Source organism: Chanos chanos, chromosome 9 (genome assembly GCF_902362185.1).
Source record: "Chanos chanos chromosome 9, fChaCha1.1, whole genome shotgun sequence".
Taxonomy (NCBI): Eukaryota; Metazoa; Chordata; class Actinopteri; order Gonorynchiformes; family Chanidae; genus Chanos; species Chanos chanos.
The window spans coordinates 19,337,973-19,363,267 of record NC_044503.1 but is presented as its reverse complement, the minus strand read 5'-3'; the positions used below and the strand labels follow the sequence as shown (position 1 = coordinate 19,363,267).

Here is a 25,295-nt window from a genome sequence, read left to right as displayed (position 1 = left end):
ACTGTAATGTCATAGTATATAATATAAATGCTTTTTGGGAACATAAATGAAACTGTAAATGTTGAGCATTCCCAAGAACAACCCAGCTTCCGTGGTCTCCATTGTGAATCTATCCGCACCAACTCGTGCATGGTGATTCACAACATATTTTTGGTCTTTGTCCAGTCTATTCTGTAGCACACCACACAGCTGCACAACTCTGTGCTAGGTGGGAGGACCCACGCTGGCCTTCCATCCAAGATGGCGTCCTCCTCTTCAGAAATTATACCTGCTGATGCCATCCTCCATATGGCAGCCTCTTCCTCAGTTTAAAGAACACTAGCTCTGGCCTTGTGCTGCTGCAAAACACAGTGAAAACAGAAATTAGATCACTGAAAATAGCAGATAGAGAAAAAGTCTAAGAACTACTGGGGAAATGATGTTTTGACTTACTGTTCTCCTCTGCCACGTTCAAGTGGTGATCCTGCCCCCCTCTTTGTTCTCTAGATTCCCTTCTTGGTTCATCCTGTAACTCTTTCGAATAGTCTCAATAGGTCTTGCAGGATGCTAGAGAGAGAAAAAAAGTGGAGAAGAAAGGAAGATTGATTAAAAGTTTGTTTAGAATTCCAGGCACTGCTATGAAACATATGTGGATCATATCTGTGTGTGTTGTTTTCAGCATTATGCATTCTCCGCACAGCTTCCTGTAGAAGCAAAATTAGTACAAGAGTTAAATTAAACCACATTAAGGGATAAAGCAGATAAGAAATGCAAACATATCAGAATGTGCGGCAGTCAAAGACAAAAGCCAGAAGGCTACAGAAATAAACTTACCGAAACAGTTATTTCCCGCTCGTCTTCTTTGTTTGGGCTCCTCTTGCCCCTCTTTGATGGGACTCCATCCTGTCCAACTGCCGAATAACATTCTCCATGAACATTTACTGTTCAGACATCTTAAAAATGCATTTAACGGGGTCACCAGTTTTTCGTTCGGACCCGGCGTTGGAAAAATTGGATATTCCCGGCGCACGAGTAGCCTCTCCACTCCACTGTCCGTTCGAAAACTCAAGTGTTCTTTTGCAAGTCATCTACAAATGCACACTATCATCAGAATACGGAGTACAACTTCTGTAATCCTTCAGTGACTTGCTTCTCCTACATACAGGTAACTCCTTCCCCAAAGCAAATTTCGCGCTGCAGTTGCACACAATGCTATTGGTTACTGTCACTCTACGGCATGCGCACACAGAAAGCTGATTGGACAGGACTCAACCTTAGATTCTGAGTGGGTGGTTTGAAAACGGGGGGGGGGCATCCTCATCCTGAGGAGAAACATTCCAAACAAACAAGCGAGGAACAACAACAACTAAAACTCCTGTGCCCTGTAAACTTTTTTAAAGAAACTCCTGTATCCTTTGTCCCGCATCCCTCATACTGAGATAATGTCCCGCGTTTTCGCTGGTTGTTTGGTTTTTAAGTGTCAGAAATAAAAAATAAATGGATCCGTTCTTTTACCCACCCGGCACATGAGCCGCTTATGCTGTTGCGGCATAGTTTCTAATCTATTTAATAGCGCTACGTCAAAAGCAGTAAAAATGCAACATAGCCGAGTTTTTTTCAAAGCCCTTTTTTCACCCAATGGCTGAGAGGAGAGCATTGAGGGCGGTCATCAAGAGGCTGTGACGGCCGTTGATCAAACTGTGCAGCTGTGGGGCCGACGAATTTATTTGCTACGTCACAAAAACCAAACTTAATAAAACTTTACAGATATGAAGGTAAACGCTGTCAGCCGACATCATGGTCAAAAATAAAGGAGAAAGATATTTTATCCCTTCTCACCTTGCTACTCATCCAATAGAGATTTTGGCTTGATATAAAGATTTGCATTGAAATTGTTTCATTTTATGTAATATTTCATTTTGAGCCTTATTTATTCTTGTAGTTGGATTTGGTCAGGGGTTTAACTTGAAAGACTTGAGGTGTATGATGCCTGCTGCTTTGCTTAAGTACAGTTGCCTTTGATGGGACTGTAATGGCCAATGCATGTTGGAGGTCTGTCAGTACAAGTGTATACAAGTGTTTTTTATTCAGTTAGACTGACATTATATCTACATTTTACATTATCTCTCAGCATTGGTAACATGTCCCACGTTGTCCCACTTACTACTTGTTCTCCATTTGGTCTGTTTGCATCTGGTCACCCTAAACCTTTGACCCCAAGTAAAGGACAGTTGCATAACCATCAAATATGCAATTAATGAACCTCTCATTTAGACTTTTTTTTTTAATTATTTTTTCAGTGTGTTTTTAGATGCTCCATTTGTAATTTAGCTGCACGACAGTGCAATGACATTAAAGGCTATATGGTCCTACCACTGCTGTATTATACACCATGCAACACCTAACAAGTTTGTGTGGTTATAAAAATATAGCCTAAATATTACATATAGGCTAACTGATAGAAAGTTACAGCGAGGAAGGGGGGGGGGGGGTAGGCTTCTGTTCCCAGTCCCAGCTAGACCACTAACTGTTATTAGCATTTGAAAGGCCAAGCCATCAGCTAACGACTGTGGTCAGGCGGATTCCTGAAAGCCTCCGTCTAACAGCTGTATTCGGACATTTGCAGGAGTTTTCAGGTCCGCATAACAAAGTTCTGCGGGCACCCAAATACCTCCGGCAAACAGCAGGTTTGGCGGAAGTTTACTTTGTCCGGATATTTCCGAATACACCACTTTTCACGCAGTGTAACCTGTAAGATACGTAAGATACCTGTAAGATATGTTTCATTTTCAGTTGCGTCTAATTCAAATTGGTAAATAAGAAAAAACAAAGATAAAACACTGAGGATAGCATTTTCAATATTGTACAATCAGACACAAGCATACATTAAACCCTTCCTGTTCAAACACAACAAACACAGTTCGTAAAGTCCCAACCTTAATGCGCCAGCTGTGCTTTATGTGCAGTTTCTCCTCTCACTCGCCATGCACAAGGAAAGTCACACAAACGAAAAAAGAATCCAAAAAACCCCCCAAAAAATCCATGGAAAACACTCCCAATTATCCAACTTAAAGAGCAAAAAGAAAAAATACAATCCACAACTAAAGCTGCAAAAGGATAAAAGAAGCGATCTCACCAGTTTGACAGACTTGTCCTCTGTTGCCTCCCCGTACTTAGTCCTGTACCTCCGGTGATTTTTAGGTACTTTCCAAAATAGCAATTTAAGGTGCACTTTACTCCATGTTCTTCTCCAGGTCTCCCGCAGACTCCCTGAGCTCTTAATGCATCAGCCTCTATCCAAACACCTGTGCATTTTTAACCACGAGATTTCAAAAGTCCGTGCATATAGCTGACCAAAACATAAATGTAAACAAACAAACAAAACAAATGTAAATGGAAGGGAAGACAGGTACACCTTAAAACAACTACAGGGCAATACAGCTTCCAGGATGGAATTATCTTTCAGGGATTTCCTTTAATGGTGGTTAACCACGGTACTGTCAACCTGGCATATGAATAAAGTGAATCCTATGTTACTTATGTGGCAGTGCTACACTATGATAATCGCTCATTGTGAACTGTGTGACTGGTAAAACCAAACTTGTGAACCCTCAACATAGGGGTAATTTACGCTCTACATTGCATTGCCTTTCAGAAATTGTGCAAATATTGAGGCCTGAATTGCCTTTGCAGTAACCAGGGCCTATTATGTACCAAGCCTCTAACATGCGATAGGCCTACAGTAATTGCCTACTCACAAACTTTTAGTGGTGTGTTTGGGAAAACAAAAACTTGTGCTCCTCAATATGGGGGTAATTTGAAGTCTACATTAAACAAACTTTCAGAAAATGTGCAGATATTGAGGCCTGAATCACCTGTGTAGTAACCAGGGCCTCTTATGTACCAAGCCTCAAACATACTGGTGGGCTACAGAAATTGCCTACTCTCAAACTTCAAATTGTGTGGCTGGGACAACAAAAAATTGTGCCCCCTCAATATGGGGGTAATTTGAAATCTACATTAAATGACCTTTAAGGAAAGGTATGCACATTAAGGCCTGAATCACGTTTGTTGTAACTAGGGTCGATTAAGTACCAAGCCTCTAAAATACATTAGGCCTACAGTAATCGCCTACTCACAAACTTTAAATTGTGTGGCTGGGAAAACAAAAACTTGTGCCCCTCAGTATGGGGGTAATTTGAAATCTACATTAAATGATCTTTCAGAAAATGTATGAATATTGAGGCCTGAATCGCCTTTGTGGTAACCGGGGCCTATTACATACCAAGCCTCTAACATGAGGTAGGCTTACAGTAATGGCCTACTCTCAAACTTCAAATTCTGTGGCTGGGAAAACAAGAACTTGTGCTCCCTCAATGTAGAAGTAATTTGAAATCTACATTGTAGTACTTTTCAGAAATCTCTCAGCATGAAGAGCAAGATCTTCTTCAGTGTTGTGGCCAAGAGGCTCTCTGACTTTCTACTGAGTAACAGCTACATTGACACATCGGTACAGAAGGAAGGCATACCGGGGGTCTCTGGGTGCCTCCAACACACGGACATGGTGACCCAGCTCATCAGGGAGGCAAGAGAGGGTAAAGGGGACCTGACTGTACTGTGGCTACACTGTAACAAAATACTGCAAGAAAACAGCCAAACTCTGCCAGTAGCATACTGTTTTCCATTAAAACGTTACTAAACTGTAGAAAATAATGTATTCTGGGCAATATTTATGGCAGCTTGCCATTTCCCATAAAATACTGCAATATACTGTGAATAGCGTTGCATTCTGGGCTTGATGTTAGAATTAACGGCAGAGAGGTCTCGTGAATACACAACACTAGTGTATTTTTAGAGGAGACACACTGAACAGGAAGTCATGAAGCCAGCTTTGGACTTTCTTTTTGAGGATTATCCATCTGAATCCTGCACTTTATGAGGAAATGATATTGTGATGGAGGTTTGGTAAGGACTGTATGAACTCAGTGGTGGGAGGGACGTTCGCCATGGTATGCCGGTTAGAGCATATATAACATCTTAGATTTCTTTACTTTACTGAATCTTCAATGAATCCAAATAGCAAAGCACAGTCAATCCAAATAGCAATGCACAGAAGTGGTAAATATAGGTGGATGTTCATACATTAAGTGTATGCAAGTCTGTGTGGGTGTGTGTTTTTGTGTGGTTCTGTAAGACATGAACAGGTACAGATTAGAACAGTTTTAGAAGCATTAAGTACGGTCGTTTTTTCACATGCAAATAATGTACAAGTACTGATCCTTACGTTTGCAGCTGCAAAAACATTAACATTAACATCAATTAAGTAGCTGACGCATATAACCAGACAAACAAAGCCCTCGCAGCAAGGAGAGTAACTGAACTGCATGCCTGCTGTCTTATGCCTTAAAATTATGCCGTGTCACAAGTGATTAGCACCTTGTTTCTCCACGTAACATGTGTGTTAGCTACATTTCTACACCAAACAACAACATATTATAACACAATATGGCATATTATTAGACAGTAGTACACTGTAAGACACGAATTACATTGTTGTTGTGCAGAAACAAACAATAAATATAGCTGCAAGCAGCAATGAAGGGGCTGAGCAGCTCATGGCCACCGGGTAGGCAAGTAATCTGAACAACCTCTGCACAAGACACCTGTCCATCATATGGTGAACAGACACACTGACACCCACTCTTACAGCTTTTGGAGATTCAAAGAAAATCCACCTAACACTCCTACAGTGTGCGATAGGAAACCACGGAAAAAAAATTATGATACCAAGATAGCAGAAGAACAAAATTGACGACACAGAGGGTTCACAATTTTCCAACTAAGGTCCTTTACCGTGATAGTTCACAAGAGTTTTGGATGAAATATCTGCTTTTTTCTGAGGTGCTGGATATTTTACTACATTTTGTACTTTTTTCCTGTTATAACGCCCCCATGTGGCCAAATTTCATGAGACTTGTTGGGTATCCAGTACTCACCCTGGCAATGATGTGTACCAAGTTTGGCATCAATCCATGCAAGCATTACTGAGATAGGCTCACTTCCTGTTTTAGAAGCTTCGCCATCGAAGTTCAATGGATGACAGCAGCCATATTAGTTAGCCTAGCAAGATTCTTATACAACTTTTGATGAGACTCCTCTCTAGATGATACATACCAAATTTGTTGGTGATAGTTTCAACGGTTTAGGACTAGTTCGCAAAAGTAGGTTTTTCAAAAAATTCAAAATGGCGGATAATCCAATATGGCAGATTTTGAAGAAATGTATCCCTTCTCCTCATCATGAACCAGGGAATCAGGGAACACAAAGATCAAAACTATAGGTCAAGCGGCTCAAAACGTATAGGCAAAAACCTGCTGTGAAATTTGGACTGTTGGTGGCGCTAGAGCCAATGATGGAAAGACACCAAATTTGGGGCCTGGATACCGTGTACTCTGCTCTATGCAGGTGCTGAATTTCATCATGATCCATGAAGGGCTTCTCTGATCTGCCATTGAAAATTGCGTATTCCAAGATGGCCGACAAACAAAATAGCAGATAGCTTGGGGTCATAATATTCCAGTTAGGGTTTGATACTGTGGTAATACATTCAATGAAGTATTTGCTTTTGTCTTGGAATTATTTTTTTTTGTATTTCTGGTATAGTGTCTCCATGTGGCCAAATTACATGAAACGTGGTGGGTACTCAGTACTCCTCAAGTCAATGAATTGTACCAAGTTTGGCCTCAATCCATGGAAGCATTGCTGAGATATGCTCACTTCCTGTTTTGGCAACTTTGCCATCAAAATTCTTCAGACTACAGCGGCTGTATCCTATGGCCTAGCCAAATTCTTTATTCAACTTTTGATAAGACTGGTCTCTAGATGATGTGTATCAGATTTGGTGGTGATTGGATCAACGGTCAAGGATGAGTTTGCAAAAGTAGGTTTTTCGAAAAATTAAAAATGGTGGAAAATCTAATTGGGCGGAAATTGATAACAGTGGGTGCGTTTGACTCGCCATGACCCAAGGGAAAAAGATCATAACTCCAGGACAAAGGGTTTATAGGGTTTATGGTGAAAAATGTACCTTGAAATTTGGCCTGTTGGTGGCACTACAGGGATGCATGAATTGACCCCAGGTTTGGGGCCTGGATAACTTGGCCTGGCCTCTATCAATGTGCCAAATTTCACAACTTTTTACCATACGGTTCTAGGGGCTGCCATAGACTTGCGTGTGACGAAGTATAATAATAGTGGAACTTACTAACAATTACAATAGGTGCCTACAGCTTCGCTGCTTGGCCCCTAATGACAACCAAAACTGCATTAATAGTTGGCTACGTTAACTGGCCCAAACAAACATAATGTACAACACTGGATTCGGTAACAACTAACGCCATGCACAACTAAAACAGTAAATAAGTTTAAAGAAGTTGGCAACACTTACCCTTAGTCGTTTACACACAATACACATGAACATGAAGTGCTTGTCCAGCGGACATGTCATCTTTACTAAACTGCTTAAGGCTTTTAGCTATCCAATGGCGGCAGCTCATTGACTAACTACAACTGCAAGTATTCACTAAACCTGTAGTGGGTACTGTTTCCTCAAAGTCAATGGCCTTTACAACAGATATGGTAAGTTGAAATACATTTGGTTTGCCTGGCAATGTTTGCTTAGTATGGTCATCTTTAAACAAACTCTGAGTGATCAGTAACATAGCTAAGCTACACTCAGAAAACTCAAAAAAGACATGTTTTATTACATAATAGACCCTGGTTACCACAAAGGCGATTCAGGCCTTAATGTGCATACATTTTCCGAAAGGTCATATCATGTAAATTTCAAATTACTCCGATATTGAGGGGGCACAAGTTTTTGTTTAACCATCCACACAGTTTTGAAGTCTGAGAGTAGGTGATCTCTGTAGCTCACCTGTATGTTAGAGGCTTGGTACATAATCGACCCTGGTTACCACAAAGGCGATTCAGGCCTTAATGTGCATACCTTTCCTTAAAGGTCATTTAATGTAGATTTCAAATTACCCCCATATTGAAGGTTCACAAGTTTTTGTTTTCCTGGCAAGGCAGACTTGATTTAAGTGTCAATGTTTTTAATATGGTTTCTATGGTTTCTTTTAAAGTAGTTTTTTTACCACTTTAATTCTTTAAAAAACCCTTTTTAGTTTTAACTTTTCATTGAAAATATGTATAAATATTTAACTCATGACAAGTGTTATGAATTTGAAGAGTGGTCCTTTTATTCAGTTTTTGTGGTTTTGTGCCCCAAATCAACTGTAAATATCTTTTATTTTGAAATTCATGCTAATTTTAGCCACAAATGCTAATTTCCAGTTTTCCCTGTCATTGGCGCTAGTTTCACACTACATCACACTGGTGAAACAACCTAAAAATCTGTCCAGATTTTCATCCTTTATCCATGACTATGCTGTTCAACATACTAACAATCCCCCATAGTGTTAAATCAGGACACCCATGACTTCATGTACACCAAATCTTAAATGAATCTGATGAACAGTATAGCCGAGATGGGTGAAAAAGCCACTATTTCTGTTGCCAGATGGCACTATAACCAGGGTGTCATGTGGATATCATCTTAACCATCATAACCAATAACATTTGAAGTTTGAGCTGTATCAATCAATGCATGGAGAATTTATGACACATTCCTGTCCTGTGCAGTGAGATATAAATTCATCATTTCACCATTTCAACACCTGGCAAGATATCAGAAATCCCTTTGCAATTGAAAATCCGCAATTAAGTTTTTCCTCTACTTGATCTGGAAAAAGTGTGCCATTAATTGAAATAATTTAATTTGATTTGTTTGTGGTATGTTTCATGAGGCCAGAATGTTCAGCTGTCAAACAAAAATTGTTTTGTGTCCTATCTGTGATTTGTTTATTTGCTACGAAGTGAAAAAGCTGAGTTAACATCCTCTAAAACATCCTCTAAAATTATGATTCCATAATTTTTGCCAGGGATTGTATTTCAGTGTGTGTATGCCTTTGTGTATATATACTGTACATATGTGTGTGTGTATTTCTGTATGTGTGTGTGTGTGTGTGTGTGTGTGTGTATGTATATCTGTGTGTGTATTTCTGTGTGTGTGTATATATCAGTTTGTGTATATCCAGTAGGCGATTTGTAGGGGGATGAGGGGGGATGCCATCCCCCTTGTTAGCAAAATGACCAAAATGGTTCCCCTTTGTTAACCTGCCATATCCTCCCCCTTCTCCATTCCCTAGTAGTCCATCGTGCTGAAGCAGCAGATGGGTTTGTAATGGTGCCTTGCTCTCTCAGTCCTGCCCTTCTGTCACTTTCGTCTTGGATCTATAACATTCTCCAAACTTTATTTTTTTAAAAAAAAATAAAAAAACACACACGCTGCACATTGGGGTCTTGTTTGTCCTGTCGGGATTTATTTTTCGATGATTACCGGCGAACTACACATTATCCCTTATTTATTATATGGCTTTGTTGAATACTCCATTCTGACTGGTCAATTATGGTATTCTATGGTCTGTCATTTCTGAATAGCAGACCGCTGCTATGAATAACAGACTGTTGCTATGGAACTGTTTTTTTTTCTCTTCTTTTAGCGGAATCAATAGAATCATTTTTGAATCAGTATTTTGTGTCAAATTATTGATTTCTTTAGTAACTAGCCATGTAATAAGCGGGATAATGCACAGCGAGCCAGTCAGCATTATTTACATAGTAGCGCTGTGGGAAACAAAGCAATGAATTTCTTTAAGTTCATGCCAGTACTTTGGTAGAGGATGAAGTCTGATAGCAGCAGCAGGGCCAGAAGGAAGAGGTAAAGGAGGAAGAGAGAGAGCAGGCAGTTCTATAGTCGGAAGAGTCAGAGAGGACACGTTTGTAAAGCTCATCTTTGAGTTGAGTTCAACTAAGTATGTGGTCACAAAATGGACTGGTATTGTTCACACAGAAGTGTTGTAGAAATAAGCAATTTCACTGAGGTTCATGTCATTACTTTTGTAGAGAATGAACAGAATCAGAAAGCAACAGGACAGTTATACACGGTTATAAAAAGACGTAGTAGGAAGAGAACGGAGATAACTGGATAAAATGGAATTGTAGAATTGGAAATGTCACAGTTATGGTTAAGGTGTACTGCAACAATGTTCTCTGGGAGGTGTGCATGGGTGTGTGTTTTGGTTGGTGGTGTGGGAGCAGGGCGGTGTCCCATTGGGCCACCCCCCCCGTTAAAAAATAACAAATCATCTACTGTGTATGTGTGTGTGTGTGTTTGTGTGTATATCTGTGTGTATCAGTTTGCATATGTCTGTGTGTATGTACTGACAGCAGCATTCCTCTCATAGCTGCACCTGGCTGTGTTGGCGTCTCTGAAGGGTGACGTGGTTGAGCTGAACAAACGACTGCTGCAGAGTGAGAGGGAGAGAGACACACTGGAGAAAAAACTGGCCAAGGCTCAGGTAAGAAAACACACACACACAGAACTAACACACAGACATGCACACACACACACACACACACACACACACACACACACACACACACACACACACACACAAACACACAGATGCGACAGTCTCCACCCAGAATGCACTTCAGATGTTCTGTTAGCAACTTTAGCTGCTTTAGCCTGTTTGAATGTGCTGCACAAAGATTGTGAAAGGTTTATAATGATAGTGATAATGATTCCTGTCCTCATCTCCCACACTCGCGTATGTGTCCGTGTGAAAAACGGGGGCAGCTGTGGCTTAATGGATAGAGAAGTGGGCTTGCGACCAGAAGGACTGCCGGTTCCTTCGCAGTGGGAGTAACCGGCAGGAAAAATGTGGGTGGAGGGGAGTGGTTGAACTGCCCTTGAGTATGGCACTTAACCCCCAATTGCTCCCCAGGCGCAGGTGTGCCGCCCGCTGCTCCTGTGCCTGGTGTGTGTGTGTTCACTATAGGATGGGTTAAATGCAGAGGTTAAATTCACTGCTCACAGTGTGTGTGTGCGATCAGGGAGATTCGATTCGATTCAATTAGATTCTATTCTATTCTATTCTATTCTATTCTATTCTATTCTATTCTATTCTAAAAGCCAATGTTTTACATTTTTTAAATTATTATCTCATTTTTGTGTTAGTGTGTGTTCTAGTACTGTGTGTGGGTAGGTATGATCTATGGTGGATGGTTCTTTCTGTCTTAACTCTCATTCACTCTGTGTATGTGTGTGTGTGTGTGTGTGTGTGTGTGTGTGTGTGTGTGTGTGTGTGTGTGTGTACAGTGCGAGCAGTCTGATCTCCTGCGGGAGCATGAGGAGGTGCAGGAGAGGACCACGCTGCGCTATGAGGAGAGGATCACGGAGCTCCACAGCATCATTGCTGAGCTGAATAAGAAGATCGACCTTCTCCAGGGCACAACCATAAGGTCACTCACAGCATCTGTCATTCTTTTACTGCCATCTTTTTACTGTCATTCGCCTTCACTGTCATCCTTTTACTGTCATTCGCCTTCACTGTAATCCTTTTACTGTCATTCTCCTTCACTGTTATCCTTTTACTGTCATTCTCCTTCACTGCCATCCTTTTACTGTCATTCTCCTTCACTGTAATCCTTTTACTGCCACTTGGGTCTCTCCTGTTTGGATGTCTGTCGTTTGGGTGTGTGACATTTGGGTGTGTTGTTTGGGACTGTGTCATTTAGGGTGTCTTTCGTTTAGGCGTCTGTCATTTGGGTGTGCTTCATTTTGGGTACAGACAACCTACTTGCAGGATATAATTGTTCATCTGTAGTTTCCCATTATGAAGTGCATCCTGTCATTTATGTCACAGCCTTAAACATGGCTACACAACCATCTGTTATGTCTATCCAGACTGATGCAGACTATGAAATAATTTACAGTATGAACAAATCATCTGAAATTTGGTAAATTTGGTACTGAAAGTATTGATTTGAACTGCACACATAATATATAAGTGTAATATGTATATATATATTAATATATAATATATAAGTGTAAAATAATAAGAAGAAATTTAACACAATGTTGCCTCTGTATTTTGTTAACATGTAAGACATTGACATCCAGGACCTGTGTTTTGTTATCGTGTAAGACATGGACACCCAGGACCTGTGTTTTTTTATCGTGTAAGGACATGGACACCAAGGACCTGTGTTTTGTTTATGTGTAAGGACATGGACACCCAGGACCTTTATTTTGTTAGCGTGTAAGGACATGGACACCCAGGACCTGTGTTTTGTTTATGTGTAAGGACATGGACATCCAGGACCAATGTTTTGTTAGCGTGTAAGACATGGACATCCAGGACCTGTGTTTTGTTTATGTGTAAGGACATGGACACCCAGGACCTGTGTTTTGTTTATGTGTAAGGACATGGACATCCAGGACCAATGTTTTATTAGCGTGTAAGACATGGACATCCAGGACCTGTGTTTTGTTTATGTGTAAGGACATGGACACCCAGGACCTGTATTTTGTTTATGTGTAAGGACATGGACACCCAGGACCTGTATTTTGTTTATGTGTAAGGACATGGACATCCAGGACCTGTGTTTTGTTTACGTGTAAGGACATGGACATCCAGGACCTGTGTTTTGTTTACGTGTAAGGACATGGACACCCAGGACCTGTGTTTTGTTTGTGTAAGGACATGGACACCCAGGACCTGTGTTTTGTTAGCGTGTAAGACATGGACACCCAGGACCTGTGTTTTGTTATCGTGTAAGGACATGGACATCCAGGACCTGCTGTCTGTCACTATGAAGATGCTCTGAGGTCTACAGAGACTAAAGAAAAGACCATGATGCCTCCACACGGCCATTTTCACAGATGTTTAAGACCATGATGCCTCAACACCGTCATTTTCACAGATGTGTAAGACCACAATGCCTCAACACAGTCCATTTCACGTCCCTGACACAGACCAGCCGTTTATCTCCACTCAGGGGCAGACAGAAGTGCTTTTGAGTCTTTAATGGCAAGATATTGCATTACAGTCTGTCTATATGTCCTCCACATCCTGTTGACACGGCTGAGACGACTCAGGATGAAAGAATTGCAGACTACAGAGAAATTTAATCACGGATAACTGATAATCTGGTGAATCACCTAAAGGGCCCTCAATCATTTGGAGTTTTGCAACTGTATTGCTTTTTTTTCTGCTCACTTTTCCTCTGTGACTGAAAGTGCGCAGCTGAAAGTCAAGAGACAGTTTTTTTTTTTTTGACATTAAGTAAAACTGTTATTGTATTCTAAAGGTTAGCACATCTCCATGAATCTTTGCGGGAAGGTCTGGATTTCACAAGCTCCATGACAGCCCTATCATGTGTGTGAGTCACTGGTTTGTTTTCTTTGGAAAGTCCTATAAATGTGCCCAAATTAAGTCTGAAGAGTCTCTCTGGAATTTAAGGGCTTTTCCCTCCAACAGTCCAGGGCTTTCTTCAGTCTGAGAGACTGTGCCTTTTATGTTTGCCTCTGTTTTTTAATGCAGTTCTAAGGTCACCCTAAGGTCACTCCTAAAGTCATGGACTCTCTGTTTTCTTTTAATGCAGTTCTAAGGTCACTCCCAAAGTCCTGCACTGGTCAGACAGATTCCTCATTATCTTTCCCCTGTTGTCCTGTTACCCAATCAGCAAGCCTCCACCCAAATGTCACTCTCCTCAGAAATCAGACATCAGTGTGATTTCCGGCCAAGCTGTATTACTTTGTGAGTGCTTAGTGCTTAGATTAAACTGGTTTTATGAAATCATTGGATCAGTTTGTCTGACAAAAGACCAACAGACAAAAGAACAGGTCAAAGAGCCCAGGGCTACAGAATGCTCAACTGAAAACAGAGTGTGTATGCACACACACACACACACATACATACATACATAGACATGCACACTCACCAGTCGTTACTGTCTCTTTTTTTCCCACAGCTTTGTTCTTTGAAGGTAACAGCCTCCTTGTTTTGTCTTTCTCAGCATGTGTGTGAATACTTTTACATGGAAATGGAGTGAATGGCAGGGGAAATGTCTCTGAAGTTAAATTAACAGGACTTTTATATGAGCAGCATGTATGTACCAGGTGAAAGACTGCTCATGGTGAAATGAACACATGTTCTGACTGAGTTAATAGTCTCTGTTTTACTGTGGTCACAACACCAGAAAAACATGAGACCTCAGCTTGTGTTAACACTAAATGTTAACTTTCAGTGATCTTTTCGTTCCTGTTGAATGTTTTGATTTTTCTTAAAGCATACACACCTCTGGAATGAACATGTTTAGCGTTCACTGCTTCCTGACTCTAAAAGAGACCTCTCTCTCTCTCTCTCTCTCTCTCTCTCTCACACACACTTCAAAAAACAAAGTGACAGACCCAGTCAACAAGCTTCATTTATGTTTTAAATGTCTCCCCTGTCTCACTCTCCCTCTCTTTTTCTCTCTCTCCCTCTCTCTCTCTCTCTTTCAGGGAGGAGGATGAGTTTTCAGAGTTGCGCTCTGAGCTGAGTCACAGTCAGCATGAGGGTAACGATGATGACGAACCCAGCGCAGACCAGGACCAGACATCGGTTTCTCTCCCTGATAACCAGTCCACCCTAGCCGCCGCGGACATGAGTAAGAGTCAGAACTGCCCACAGTGATGTTTAGACTGCACTGGCGTGTGGAGCCTTACTGTGACATTTAGACTGCACTAGCGTATGTAACCTTACAATGAAATTTAGACTGCACTGGCATGTTGAACCTTACAATGACATTTAGACTGCACTGGCATGTTGAACCTTATAGTGACATTTAGACTGCACTGGCGTGTGGAACCTTATAGTGACATTTAGACTGCACTGGCGTGTGGAACCTTATAGTGACATTTAGACTGCACTGGCGTGTGGAACCTTACCGTGAGATTTAGACTGCACTGGCGTGTGGAACCTTACATTGACATTTAGACTGTACTGGTGTCTCGAACCTTACAGTGAGATTTAGACTGCACTGATGTGTGGAACCTTACATTGACATTTAGACTGCACTGGCGTGTTGAACCTTATAGTGGTCGTGCAGTCCACGCAGTTTTTCTTGGATTCACAGGTGACTGGTGCCAACCTGTGCCAGCCTTTTACAGGTTATTTAAACAGCCCAACAATCAGCTGAAAACTTTATACCAGTTTCTTAACCTTGCTACCAGTTGCTATACCAGTGACTTTTACTGAGGCGTGAGCTGTGGAAACCTTGTAAGTTTCAAGTTTCAAGTTTATTTAGAGCCCAATATCACTGTTTACAGTCTCAAAGGGCTTTATAGGCCATAACAGTCAAAATCAAAACAGGACGGCACCCCCTGACTTAATCCTCATGGCGGGAAAGGAAAAAAAATCCCAAAGTTTCCCAAAAGGGAAATGGGAAAAAGAGAGGAGACCCCTTCTTGGCCAGACAGGTGTGCAATAGGTGTCGACCCAGTTACAACTGCAAGTTGGCCACCCACTCCACCATCAACAAACCTGAGTGAACGTGTTAGTGTGGGGGGGGCGACAGTATCCAAACATCCCAGTTCACCAAACATTCTATGCCCGAGAACTCTCCAGATCTGCTCCTTTACCTAGTAAAGAGCTGTTAGCAAAAGGCTTGGCTAAACAGATAAGTTTTCAGCCTTGACTTAAACATAGAGACTGTGTCTGAGTCTCGAACATTAATTGGGAGGCTATTCCATAACTGTGGGGCTCTGTAAGAGAAGGCTCTGCCCCCGTCTGTAGCTGTCACAACTCGAGGTACCAGTAAATGGCCTGCACCTTTTGATCTAAGTAGGCGTGGTGGATCATAAAAGACCAGGAGCTCACTCAGCTACTGTGGCGCAAGACAATTTAGTGCTCTATAAGTTAATAGTAAGATTTCATAATCAATGCGAGATTTGACTGGGAGCCAGTGTAGTGTGGATAAGATAGGAGTGATGTGGTCATATCTTTTGGTTCTAGTAAGAACTCTGGCTGCTGCATTCTGAACTAACTGCAGCTTATCTATACACCCACATGAGCTTCAAATGAAAGACTGGAGTCAATAATTACACCAAGGTCTTTTACTGCCACACATGATGAAAAAGAAAGGCCATCCAGAGTTACTATGTGATCGGAAAGCTTACTCCTAGCTGCACGTGATCCTAGTACAAGTACTTCTGTCTTTTCAGAGTTAAGTGAGAGGAAGCTAGTAAGCATCTAGTGCCTAATATCCTTTACTCATTCCTCAATTTTGTTAAGCTGATGTCTCTTGTCTGGCTTCGCTGAGACATACAACTGTGTGTCATCAGCATAGCAGTGGAAGCTCATACCGTGTTTACGAATAATATTACCTAGAGGTAGCATATATAAAGAGAAAAGCAGTGGGCCTAAAACAGAACCTTGCGGAACTTCAAACTTTACCTCAGTATGTGTAGAGAAGTCACCATTTACATTGACAAACTGATAACGATCAGTCAAGTAGGACCTAAGCCATAAGAGGGCCATTCCCTTAACTCCAATAACATTTTCTAGTCTATCAAGGAGAATGGTATGATCGATGGTGTCAAAGGCTGCACTCTGTGCTATGATGAGGCCTAAATCCTGACTGATACATTTCATGAATGTTATTCCTATGTAGGGATGAGCATAACTGCTGTGCTACAGCCTTTTCTACGATCTTGGAGACAAAGGGGAGGTTAGATATTGGCCTGTTAATTCGGTCGCTTGAAGGGGAGTAAAACATTCTAATCGCTGATCTGATATAGTTATATTGTTATCTACAGTGTTAGTTATCAGATTATCTGGTTTTAAATTTATAGTCTGAATTGTTTGCCTGATATTTTCAATTTTGCTATTGAAAAAATTCATGAAGGCGTCGCCACTGTATATTGATGGTGTGCCTGTTTCTGAGGTGCTCTTATTCCCAGTTAGTCTTGATACAATATTCAATAAAAATCTAGGATTATTTTTGTTGTCTTCTATTAGGGTGGAAAGATACACTGATCTAGCGGCACTAATAGCTCTTTTCCACTAGGACGGTGCTGGTGCCCGTGCCGGTGCCGGTGCGGAGCCAGTGCTACCTTGGTGCCTTTTGAGAACCGGCCCGCATTTCCACAGATTTGAGAACCGAACGCTACACAGCGAAAGTTTGGGTAATTTCCGTGGGGAAAAAATGCTGTCGGACAGAACGCATCTGCTTGCTTTTTATAAATTTACCTTTACGCTAGGCTTCCACACAGCGAAACACCTCATGATTTTTGCCCTATAACTTTTCGCTCTGGGGGCAAAATTCATGAAAAAAGTAAGTCTGTCACCTAGCTCAAAAGTTAAATCGAGTGTTTAAATTAAGGTCTGCAGTGGTTTATTTGCACCAGCCAGAGCCAAGAGAGAGTGTCTTTTCCTACCACTCTGGGTCCGACTCCGTTCATGTAACATGTAAACAACAGCCCGTGTTGATGTAGACACAAATTGTTTCTCATACATCTTTTAATCATATACATATTTTCATGCTACAAATATCCTTTAGCCTACCACTACTTGGTCAGACGTTTTTTGTTACTCCCACCTCTCTAGAGAACGTCACGTACCAAACACATCAAATGCTGAACTGATTGGTTCTCGCGTGGTTTTTATTTGCATAGCCTCTGACGTCAGCGGTTCCAACTTTTGGGACCAGCAATTCTGTGGTGCCGTGCCGGTGCCAGCTTTTCGGCTCCGGCACCAGTATTTTGTCAGTGGAAAAGCGCAGCCCCGGTGCTCGATTAGGCACCGGCACCGGGGCAGTAGAAAAGGGGTATAAGAGCTTTTCTATAGCTCAGGAGGCTCTCCTTCCATGCTAACTGGAATACTACCAATTTAGTTTGGCGCCATTTACGTTCTAATTTTTGAGTGGTCAGTTTTAAGGTGCGTGTGTGCTCATTATACCAGGGAGCTAGTTTTGTCTCTCTGATTATTTTCCTTTTAAGTGGGGCCACATTATCTAAGGTGTTGCAGAACGCTGACTCTAAGGATTCAGTTGCTTGATCAAGTTCTGTGGGGTGTGACAGTGATCCAATCAAAGTTGATAACTCTGGGAGATTATTGATAAAGTTCTGCGTAGTAGAATGTAAGCAGACTGAATGTCTTTTGTCATGTAAATCTCCCAGTAATGACATTTAATTAACGAAGCCTCGTCATGTAAATCTCCCAGTACTGACTTTCAGTTAACGAAGCCTTGTCATGTATATCTCCCAGTACTGACATTGAGTTAATTAAGCCTCATCATGTAAATCTCCCAGTAATGATATTCAGTTAACAAAGCCTTCTTTTAAACTCCTCTGGCATGTGTCCCAATCGGATCCGCTTTGTGTATTGCTCAACTATGGACTTCTCACATTTTATGAATTTCTGTAAAACGTGAACGACACTGTGGGATGTGGGGGAAATTCTACTACCTGGAAGAGAGTTGCTAAGTCTCTGAAGAATCAACCAATATAGATATTATGAATCAGTCTTTATTACATGCAGCATGGGAGAACCAAGCCTCAGAGATAAAGTGCAGTTCTCACTGAGCTTAAGGAGTGCAGAGCTTTTCAAGGACCTATGTGGGCCTTTTCTCAGGGAGCACAGGATACTTGTGTTCACTCCCAGGTGTTACAGACACACAGAGGCCTTGTCTTCTACATAATAAATGCTTATTGTTCTAACACACGGATACATTCTGCAGCATATAGTAATTTGGCAAGCACAGATCCCTACAATATTGATACTTCATGATGACCATAAATATTTTCCCATAGGGGACTATATGAGTCAGTCACTGTCCACTCGGTGTCAGGTTCCACTTCCGTATCCGTCTCAGTGTTCCAAGTCAGAACCTGTATATGACCTGGAATCACACCCTCCCTTTGTACACATGGAACTGAACCAGAGCAGTTTTTCTGGTTGGTCTGTGATCTTGAATCACACCCTCCTTTGTACACATGGAACTGAACTGGAGCAGTTTTTCTGGTTGGTCTGTGATCTTGAATCACACCCTCCCTTTGTACACATGGAACTGAACTGGAGCAGTTTTTCTGGTTGGTCTGTGATCTTGAATCACACCCTCCCTTTGTAAACATGGAACTGAACTGGAGCAGTTTTTCTGGTTGGTCTGTGATCTTGAATCACACCCTCCCTTTGTATACACAGAACTTGTCACTAGTGTTTGCCTTGTCCTTGGTCTATTGTTGTTTGTGTTCTGAGCACACTGTTATGCTGCACCCTTTTGTTATCGGTTGAGTTTCTGTTTTGCACTTGTATTTTCATTATTTTGTCAGTAAAGTCCTCCGTTTTGTCACCATCATCATCATCATCATCATCGTCGTCGTCGTGTCTTTGCACTTGGGTCCTGCACCACACCACCAGCGTGACAGAACGATAGACCAAGGACAAGGCAACCACTAGGACTTAAATACAGAGGGAAACTAAACAGGGAAAAACAGGATTGGTTAAAACTAACAAGGTTAATAATGAGACAAGCACAAAGACAGAACAAAACAAAATGGAGGTGCAGGCTGCGACAGAACTGAACTGGAGCAGTTGTTCTGGTGGGTCTTTGTTCACTGGGTTGTTGAGATGTAATAGCTCTTGCAGTGTGCATTGCTTTTTTCAATGTGCAGGGTCATTCTAAAACTGCCCCATAAGTCAGTCTAATTTTATGCCCTTGTCGCCAACCCGCCTCTGAAACCTGTAATTAGGTGCTCACTCATCAATTGGAGTCAGTTTTAGACGCAGCCAAATGATGTTTGATATCCATTCTTCTATGCTGGAAAAATATCATGGGAATTCTGAAAAGAAATCCTTTTCTTTTGGTCACATGGGGTCCATCACACAGGTTTTTATTAAACCGGACATTTATGTCTGTTTGTTCTAAAAGGTGATTTAGGGAAACAATTGTCAGACATGGTCTGTTTTAATATAGTGCCCTCAGTGAAGCAATCTCAATTGAATCAGATTGTTGCATATGGATAGTAGCCAAATCCATGAGTGACAGAGTCAAGGTTAGCTGTCCAAGTATATTACACCTTAAACATTTGCTTTTTGGCAATACACAGTATTTTAGAGGACAAGTATTTCTTTCCAGTGTTGTGTTAATAGTTAAGTAAGATCTGGTTAATAGTTCAGAATGGAAACCAACATATTATGAAAACTGTGACTCTTACCCCACTGAACAGCCACAATCCAGTTACAGTAACAATACAGTTACAATACAATACAATACAATACAATCCACATGTTCAGTAATGATACAGTTACAATACGATACAATCCACAGTTACAATAACAATACAGTTACAATAACAATACATTCCAGTTTCAATAACAATACAGTTACAGTAACAATACAGTTACAATACAGTACAATCCACAATTACAATAACAATACAGTTACAAAAGGGGGGGGGGGTTACGTGGCCTTGGACCAAGATGGCAGCTTAGCCGATTAGCTCCTCGCAGCCCTGCACAATTCTATTTTAAAAACCCTTATAGAAAGATTTAACAGTTCAGAATATAGTGTGGCACCGAATATGATGGATCAATTTACCACAAAACAGGGTGAAATACCCTCGAGGACGCAAAGTGGGTACAAAATCGACTCTGACAACTCTCCCACTGACCAGCTCAGAGACTAGCACCACAGCTAGCATACATGCCGTATTAAGTGAGCTAAAAACAATGCATTCAGAGTTTGGGTCAAAACTGGTCCCAACTGGAATAGCAAACTCCATAATATCGCTAGAGGGGAAAATGACAGAAGTAGTACAAGATCTCTCGGCGGAGACCATTTGCGCCGGATGGGCATTTAATTCGGTCGCAAAGTTCTTTGTGGATATGGGCGGATTTCAGCATAATCCCTGTAAAATGAGAGTGCTACAATGCGAATAGAAGTATCACGGATCACACATAGACACTTTGGAGTGTTGTTATGGGATATTTTTGGAATAGTACTTTCAGATGCATTCCAATGGATGTAATGATACCAACGCATCATAAGTCACTTATAAGTGTTAAAGTGTTATTATATTTTATGGGTTTAAAGTACTTAAAAGAAAACTGTATTGTGCACGGGGTGGGATATGTTGGTTGATGTGCCAGGGACTGAAGTCATGCAGATTAGCTGCTCCTCAAAGAATTGTGGATCAGCACCCTCCACGCTATCACAACAATCAGGGAAATGGGGTGTTCAGAGTGCATTTCAGTTGGGAAATGCCTGGGGAGTGGGTCATTCAGCAATCTTCTTGGACATTTTTTTTGTCTACTTCTTTTCTACCTGTAAATGTGTATGTATAAGTTTGTGGTGGATTTTCTTTTTGGCAGATCTACAACTTTTACTCCTCTCACTATACAAAGTAGCATAATCCATTGATGAAACACAACAAGTTAAAGATTTTGATATTAAGATTACCAGTTGGAATGTACAGGGACTAAGACAATTAGCAAAAGTAAAACAAGTTCTTAGTAGAATAAAATATCTCAAATCAAAATTAGTGTTGTTACAGGAGACCCATTTGATTGCAACCAATATACACTGCTTGAAAAAAGATGGCCGGGACAAGAAATTAATGCTTCTTATAACAGGCATGCCAGAGGGGTGGTCATCCTTATACATAGGTCAGTACCAATTCAAATCACAAAAATTATTCAAGACCCATACGGTAGATGAATAATTTTTGTGATTTGAAATGGTATTGACCCATATGGTAGATATGTTATTGTTCAGGGTGACATATTATCATGTAAAGTGAACCTTGTCAACATTTATGGCCCTAATGAGGATAACCCATCATTTTTGAGAAGCTTCTAATGGATGTGTCCACCTCGGAGGGTCATTATATCACAGGTGGTGATCTCAACTGTACCTTAGATCTAGTGATGAATAGATCGAAAAAAGTGGATAACACCCATGTTAAAACTAGAAAACAGTAGTGGAGTACATAAAAGATCTAAGACTTATTGATATATGGAGAGCACGAAATCCTAACATAAGAGAATATTCTTGCCATTCTAACACACACAAGACCTATTCACGCATTGATTATTTTTTTGTATCTGTGGAACTACTGTCCAATATTAAGAAGTGTGAGTATGACGGTATTGTAATAAGTGATCACGCAGCTATATCAATGGAGGTACATTTGGGCAAACTTAAGTCCTCCTTGCTGGAGGTTTCAAGTGCCTTGGCTGCAGGATCTGGAGTTTGTTAAATGCATTGAGACCAACATTGATTATTATTTTGAAACGAACAGAGGTGAAACAACGGCCGATGTTACGTGGGAAGCATTCAAAGCTTATATACACAGAATTATTTTAAGTTATGCAAGCTCCAAAACCAGGAAACTCAATGAAGAAATTAAAACTTTAGAAAGCCAAATTAAAACACCGGGGAGAGAACTATATGAGAGTGATCATCCTGTAAAACAAAATAACCTAAATGTAATGAGAGCCAAATACAGCAAATTAACAATGGTTAAGGTGGCTAAAAGTATGTTATGGACAAAACAAAAATGTTATGACCAGGGAGAGAAGGCAGGAAAACTGTTGGCATGGCGGATTAAAAAGGTGCAGACCGAAAGGGCAATTAATAGTATAAAGACACCATCTGGCAATTTAACACTGGACCCACATGAAATAAATATCACCTTTAAAAACTTTTATAAATCACTGTATAAATCAGAATGCACAGTACAAGAACAGGAGCAGTCACTCTTCCTTGACCATTTAAGATTTCAGACCCTGTCAGAGGATGAAAGGAGAGTACTTGACGGTCCACTAACAAAGGAAGATCTTTTAGGAGCTATAGCCAGCATCAAAGGTGGAAAAGCACCTGGTCCCGACGGAATACCAATACAGTTCTATGAAAAATTTAAGGATAAGCTTGTGGAACCTCTCCTAGATATGTTTCAGGAAATATATAATAGAGGAGTGCTTCCTTTCTCACTAAGACTGGCTGTGATAACCTTAATATTAAAATCTGACAAACCAGCAACCGAATGCTCATCTTTTAGAAGCATAAGCCTGATGGCGTGTGACACAGAAATACTCTGTAAAGCATTATTGAGCAGATTAGAACAATATGTCCCTAAATTGGTCAGCAACGATCAAAATGTGCTTGTAATGAAAAGACAGGGGTTTCATAATGTCAGAAGAGTGTTGAATGTACTACATGAAAGACATTATGCAAAAGATACAGCAATGTTATCAATAGATGCCCATCAACCGTTTGACAGGATAGAATGGGATTACCTGTTTAATGTTCTCTCTAGATATGGATTTGGTGAAACATTTCTTAAGTGGATTAAACTATTATACACAAACCCTACTGTAGAAATCTTCACAAACAACAATGTATCAACACCTTTGACTCTGCAACGATCAACTAGACAGGGTTGCCCACTCTCTCCTTTTCTTTTCACGTTAGCCATCAAACCGCTGGCCATGGCAATAAGAGAACATGAGGGAATATCAGGTATTACAATAGGAGGGGTAGAACATCGAATTTCATTATATGCTGATGATAACATTGTTTTTGACAGATTTAAAGGAGAGCATTCCCAGCCTAATAAATGTTATTGAAACTTTTGGGGGCTTCTCTGGATATGAGGTAAACAAATCCAAATCAGTACTTTTACTTCTGAATAAAGAAGAAAGGTGGAAACCGGTGGTAGATACCCCATTTATGGTTACCAAAGAAGGTTTGGTAACTCCTGAGGTTAAGGGAATACTCCCGGCAAACTATGACCCTCTGGTGGACACAGTAGCAGAGGCACTTAATCGGTGGTCTGATTTGCCAGTGTCAATGATGGGATGTATAAATATCATAAATCAATTCCGTTACCTATACCTTACACACTTTAACAAACTTGACAAAATGCTTAGCCAATATATTTGGATCAATAAAAAAATCTTTGCTATAAGCTACTCTACCTCCCATATGAGGGGGGGGGGGGGGGGGGGGGGGGGGGGGGGGGGGCTTCAGTTACCCAGTCTGAGACGGTATTACTGGGCTGCCCAATTCTCCTCCACAATGTCTTATTTCTCCCCATCTCCCCAACAGGCGTGGGTTGCCATCGAACATAAATCCATCCCAGACCTTCCATTAAACTTATTCATGTATTCTTCAGCTATTAAAATAGACAAGGAACCCCTTTCTTAAAAAATCAATATCAATCTGGCATTCTGTACATAAATATCTGGGTGAATCCTTAACAATATCACAATTTACTACTGTCTGGGGAAATGATAAGTTCACACCTGGCAAAGTGGATGGGGAATTCAAAATGTGGACTAACAGGGGTATTAAAAAATCTCAGATCTTTATACAGATCTTTTATTTGATAAATTATGTGGAAAATATCATATTCCTAGGAAACATTTTTACAAATATTTACAACTAAGCAGCTTCATATTATCAGAGTACAAAAAGATAACACCCATACTACCATTGTCGATCATTGAAAAAATTGTACTTGAAAATATAGATAATTGAGGTCATCTATCAAGATTTTATAATTTGTTCATGACAAATTCTATGGAATCATCATTAGACAAACTAAATGCTTGGAGAACAGATATACATGAAAATATTGATATAGCAGATGTGGCCTGTTTGAAAGTGCAAAAACAAACTATAAGTTAAGTTTTTAAGTTTCGTTGAATGCACACACACACTGTGAACAGTGAGCAGTGAATTTGTCCTCTGCATTTAACCCATCCAACACCCCAGTAGTTAACACACACACACCAGACGCAGGAGCAGTGGGCGGCAACCCTCCAGTCACAGGCCCGGTTCTCTAACCTTTAGACCACGGCTGCCCCTCGTATAAATACGAGTCTTAAATTATTGCAATATAAATGGCTAATGAGAATGTACATTACCCCTGTAAAACTCAATAGGATGTCCCCTAATATCCCAGATTCTTGTATGAAATGTTTAGAGGAGAAGGGAACTCTATCACACTGTGTTTGGGAATGCTCACAGATTCAATTATTTTGGAAAAAAATCACACAATGTTTTTCACAGATTGTCAGAAAGAATGTCCCGTGCTGTGCCAAACTTTGTATACTTGGAATTTACCCAGAAGATCTTTCAGTATCAAGGAAACAAACACTATTAACTGACTTTGGACTTCTTCAGGCCAGAAAAGTGATTGCCTTATGCTGGAAGATTACAACTTCTCCATCATTAAACAGATGGAATGAGCTCTCAATTTGTCTTGGACTGGAGAAACTGACATATATTACTAAAGGGAAACAGAAGGACTTTGCTCATATTTGGACCCCTTTCATGGTCTTTTTGGAAAATGCAAATAC

General features: G+C 40.7%; 1 protein-coding gene across 4 annotated transcripts in view; it reads left to right on the top strand.

Annotated features, from left to right (window-relative positions):
- mcc (MCC regulator of WNT signaling pathway) overlaps positions 1–25,295 on the top strand; it is a 123,204-nt gene that overhangs the window by 60,394 nt on the left and 37,515 nt on the right. For all 4 annotated transcript variants that reach the window (XM_030783841.1, XM_030783840.1, XM_030783839.1 and 1 more), the window contains 3 exons: positions 10,347–10,460; positions 11,264–11,406; positions 14,453–14,598. In XM_030783841.1, coding sequence (XP_030639701.1) covers positions 10,347–10,460; positions 11,264–11,406; positions 14,453–14,598 — 403 coding nt within the window. The remainder of the gene's footprint in view (positions 1–10,346; positions 10,461–11,263; positions 11,407–14,452; positions 14,599–25,295) is intronic.